Genomic DNA, 4610 nt, shown 5'->3' with positions numbered 1-4610 from the left:
CTGAGCTGTAAACACGCTTTAACGTTACCTGTTAATGAAAGCAGCAGCGAGTCCAACGATGATCGTCCCGAACAGGATCGGTTTGGCGAGCCGTTTCCCGGCTGACAGTTTGTGCTGCTTCATTTTCGTGGCTTTATTTTGAACTTTAAACACTGACCTTCCCCTACAGTTGGCTGAGGTGCTGTACACACCCCCTTCGTGTCCCACAGTTATTAGGAACTTCCGGTACCACGTGACACTAGCTTCCGCTTGACAGTATTTCTATTTTGTGTCATGTTGTATGAGGGAGTATTAGGGCCACATTAACAAAAAACTATGATAGAAGACCTTTAACTGCGTATGAAAAATGTTAATTAGATTTGATTCTGTGTAAGCGCCGCTTGACTGTATGCTAGCAGATCGAAACTGATTTTAAAACAAAAATCGATTAAACGGAACCTTCGTCTCGTCCACGCAGCTACACGGAGGCATTTCATGGTCAGACCGAGCCCGGAACGAACTGAAAAGAATAAAGCGGAGAGCGGAGCTGGTGGTGGATCATGTGGAGAAGCGGCTCGTCCGGAGGCTCTGACCGCTTTGAGTATTTACAAACTCTGGTCACCGAGTTTCAGGACACCGACAGCGACGGTGGGCGCAGCTGTGTTTGGCTTCAGCTTTAAACTCAGTACTCTGCTTTCTTCTGTTATCTTTTTTCCAATCTTGCCTTTTCGTCTTTCTGCTCCAACTCAAGAGCCACAAGACAATAATATGAATCATAAAATAAAGTAAATAGAACAAAAACATAAACAATAGGTGCCTACAGAAAGCCTAGGTGCTCCTCTTTGGAGACGTACGTCATCAAATAATTATTCAAAATTTGAAATTATTAAATACACATTTATTAAATTGAAATAATTAGTTTTATTTAAAATATATGTCAGTTGTTATTATTTCATAGTTCTGGGCTTCAACACGTCATGAATTTATTTCTACTGTCAGCCTCACCTGTCAAAGTCAGGGGGCGGGGCTAATGCTGATCTGGTCAGAATCTTTACGTTTTCGGGAGTCGATTCTTTCAGTGGGTGTTTCTCAGTAGCAAGTACGCTAAGGAGTCCAGCCGTTCAGCTTCAGAAAATGAATTATTAATTCAACGAGTGTAGCACATTAGCAGTGCGCAGGCAATCCGGGCATGGACTGCAGCATTATCTGGGATCAATCGTCTTAACTTGCTGTGCATGGTAACCAATCAGATTTTAAGATCTGTTGACCAGCCACAAATAATTTGAAATTAACTAATATTTTAATGAATTAATTAGACTTTTAATTAAATATTTGCCTATTTAATTTTGGCACTCCATAATTAAATAGTTCTCATTTTATGTGATTAAAAGCTTTGTTTTTCCTCCTCAGAGGCAAAGGAACAAGTTCTGGCTAATTTGGCCAATTTTGCATACGATCCAAAGAACGTGGAGTATCTGAGGGAGCTGCAGGTGACTGACCTCTTCTTGGACATGCTGACTGAGGAGAATGAGAACTTTGTGGAGTTTGGGATGGGTGGGTGTCACAGGGACATCTTGTTCATTGTCTGCAGCAGCTATCAAACCTTTATCTCTGATTTTGTCTCTCGTGCTCTCAGGGGGGCTCTGTAACCTCAGCATGGACCCTGAGTCCAGAGATGTCGTCCTGCAGAGCGACGGCATCCGCTTAGTCACAAACTGCTTGTCCAGCCAGAGGGAAGAGACGGTCCTGTCAGCCATCACCACCCTCATGAACCTCCTGACACCCACGTCACACCCTCAGATCACCGATCCCGCCATCCTGCAGTGCATGCTGCGCTTCTCCCTTTCCGAGAGCCCGCGTCTGCGCAACCTGGCTACCGTGTTTCTGCAGGACTCCTGCAGCGAGGAGCAGGTGGCGCAGGCGCAGCAGCAGATGGAGGGGCAGCAGACGGCAGTCGGCATCCCGCTGCCCAAAGACTAAAGACACAGCACAGACCTTTATTTTTTTATAAGTTTGCTCTCTGTGAGAGCGTCACAGATGTTTCACCCGCTCGAGCCAAAATTCGATATGTTGTTCCAAAAAAAATAAAAACATATTGGACATCCACTGGTAAGAAGTAATGGATTCACTTGACAAAAATCATGCTGCTTTTTTGGAATTAATAAATTATCTCATTAACTGTGAGTAAACCTTTCATTATGAAAAGTGACCTCCCAGTTTATGAGGTATTTAAGGCATCAACAAGATACCTTAAAATACCAAAACAGCAGTCACATGATGGCTGCCCCTCTGTGAGCCTGGTTTCTTCAGGTTTCTTTCTCTTAAAAGGGAGTTCTTTCTTCCTGCTGTCGCCAAGTGTTTGGTCAGAGGCAGCAGTTTGATTCTCTGTATTACGTTACAATATTAAATGTCTTGATGTGACTATTGTAGTGATTTTGTGCTATTTAAGTAAATTTGGATTAAAATGAAAGCATGTGGTTTAATTTGACTTATAGTCGGAAGCGCTGTCAGTGGTCAGTAAGATCAGGAAATTCTTCTTCTTCCCACTTCTCCCTCTGGGGGTCATCTGCCTCCATCTTACTCTATCCCAACATCGTCTTTTGTCACACCAACCCTCTCCATCTCATCCTTCACTACATCCACAAATCTCCCAGATTTTCTTTTTTTCCCCACTCCTGCCTGGCACCTCAGGCTTCCTTTGTCCAATATATCCACTCTCCCTTTTCTGCACGTGTCCAAACCAACTCAGCCTCGTCTCTCTAAATTTGTATTTTAAACACTCAACCTAAGCTCTGTTGAAATGCACATACATTACATCATAAGCTTTAAATCAAAAGCCTGACATCACTGCACTCATCACATATTCTTTCAAGTCTTTTGGAGGATACACCCAGAAATCCATAAAACTCCACCTTTGCTACTTGAAATGCTATTGTCCCTCTTAACCATTGTCTTGTATACTAAACCAATAGACTTAACTAATAACATGTTATTTCTTTGCTTAACATGTGACATCAAAGAGTATCTCATGAGTATTTGTCTGTTACTGGCTTATGTTCGGATCTTGTGTTTTATCTCCTGGAAGGCGATAAAAATACCAAGATGATGCATCATTGATATACAGTTAGGTCCACCAAAACATAAGTACACCACTTCAGATTGATTCTAAATCTGTCATCTACTTGAAATAACAAGGAAAGAGGATTAAAATGGCTTCTCAGTCTAAAATTGCGAGACTTTGTATAATAATGGCTTGCATTTTTCTAATCCAACAGTCATTGACTGGAAGAGATAAGTCACCAGATCAGCTTTCTGGATTTAGTGCATAAATGTGCACCACATGCGATATGTTCTCTGAGCCAACACAACCTTCCCCACTAAAATATTTTTCAGGTTTGAAACAAAAAAAAAACCAAAAAAAAAACCCACGTAGACATGGCCTGAAGGTTGCATGTGGTTTGCAAATTGTTCCTCTCTAAATATCACATTATGTGTAGAGGAAAAAAAAAAAAAAATCCAAGCATGGTTTTGTGTACGTATTTATACATCAGACCCCAGATGTTGAACCTGCTCCGACTCCTCCAGAGGTTCTGGATGTGGTTGAGGTTCAGAGATCGGTGTAGTTCTTCCACACCAAAGTGGGGACAAGCATTTCTTTATGGAGGCGTTGTCATTTTGAAGCAGGAAAAAGACAAACCTAACTTAATGCCACAAGAACGCAAGTGATGTTTTTCCTCATCCAAAATAAATTTGCTCAACAAATTATTCTGGTCGCCTCCAGTCTGCAAAATTTTCCATCGTGGTGCACGTCAAAGGACGGTTTTTGGCCTTTTTGTGTGCTTTTTCCTGCCACATGAGGGAGTCCAAGATACTTTTATATGCATTGCTCCACCAATGCATTCACCTCTTGGGAGAACAGTTTGGTTATTAGTATCACCTGTAATAACCTCCCAGTCAAAGGAATGCATGGTGACAATTTGAAAACAAACGTCTCGAGTCTAAAAGGAGAACAAACTCACTCTTTGTCTCAAATCCCATTTTTCTTCCTTGAAATGTACATTCCTTTGCCTTTCCCTGTTAAAACCACCTCCTGTACTTGGCGCATGGTAGGAATACCATGTCCTGAAACATTTAATCCAAACCCAAAATATGTTAAATAAAAAATGCTAAATAAACCTTGAGGTTCTCTCTTAAGAGCCAGGAGCACAGTTTGTTTTCTTTTGGGCTCTTAAGGGCTATTTCTGGGCCGAGTCCTTCAGGTCTAGACAGGAGACGACATCCGATCCAGCAGCCCAGCGTCAGGTGAACTGCACATGTAGCCTGGTCAGGAAATTCTTTACAGCTCTGAACAATGCTCACTCACTTTAAAGCTCATATTTTTTAAAGTGGAACATGTGCGCATATTTCTGAATGGCATTTGAAGAGCTTAAGAGGCGTGCACCTGCCATCGAGGACAATAAAAAAAATTAAAAAAAAACCCCACCTTCATTCTTCCCGTAACAAGAGGAACGCCCATGCCTGGTTTTAATAATTTGTAAAAAGGTTTATTTCAAGTTCATATAATGAAGATTTTTTTTATAAATTTTTGCAAAATAAAAATTAGTGTGTGCCTCAACAGCATAAAAAAAACA

General features: G+C 41.4%; 1 protein-coding gene across 1 annotated transcript; it reads left to right on the top strand.

The window, feature by feature from the left end:
- Positions 1 to 477: 477 nt before the first annotated feature.
- On the top strand, positions 478 to 2449 carry armc7 (armadillo repeat containing 7). The gene is made up of 3 exons (XM_063481925.1): positions 478 to 627; positions 1390 to 1533; positions 1616 to 2449. Exons 1-3 carry the CDS (start codon positions 540 to 542, stop codon positions 1957 to 1959), a joined length of 576 nt encoding a protein of 191 aa, XP_063337995.1. The 5' UTR covers positions 478 to 539; the 3' UTR covers positions 1960 to 2449.
- The last annotated feature ends 2161 nt before the right edge of the window (positions 2450 to 4610 follow it).

The sequence above is a fragment of the Pelmatolapia mariae genome, linkage group LG8 (genome assembly GCF_036321145.2).
Source record: "Pelmatolapia mariae isolate MD_Pm_ZW linkage group LG8, Pm_UMD_F_2, whole genome shotgun sequence".
Taxonomy (NCBI): Eukaryota; Metazoa; Chordata; class Actinopteri; order Cichliformes; family Cichlidae; genus Pelmatolapia; species Pelmatolapia mariae.
The sequence above is the reverse complement of the archived record's forward strand: the minus strand, read 5'-3'. Positions and strand labels throughout refer to the sequence as shown.

Bases quoted from the DNA above. Each gene is read 5' to 3' on its own strand.
- armc7 (XM_063481925.1), top strand. From the start codon at position 540: ATGTGGAGAAGCGGCTCGTCCGGAGGCTCTGACCGCTTTGAGTATTTA. The intron at 628-1,389 runs GTGGGCGCAGCT...TTTCCTCCTCAG, and splicing joins TCAGGACACCGACAGCGACG to AGGCAAAGGAACAAGTTCTG. The intron at 1,534-1,615 runs GTGGGTGTCACA...TCGTGCTCTCAG, and splicing joins CTTTGTGGAGTTTGGGATGG to GGGGGCTCTGTAACCTCAGC.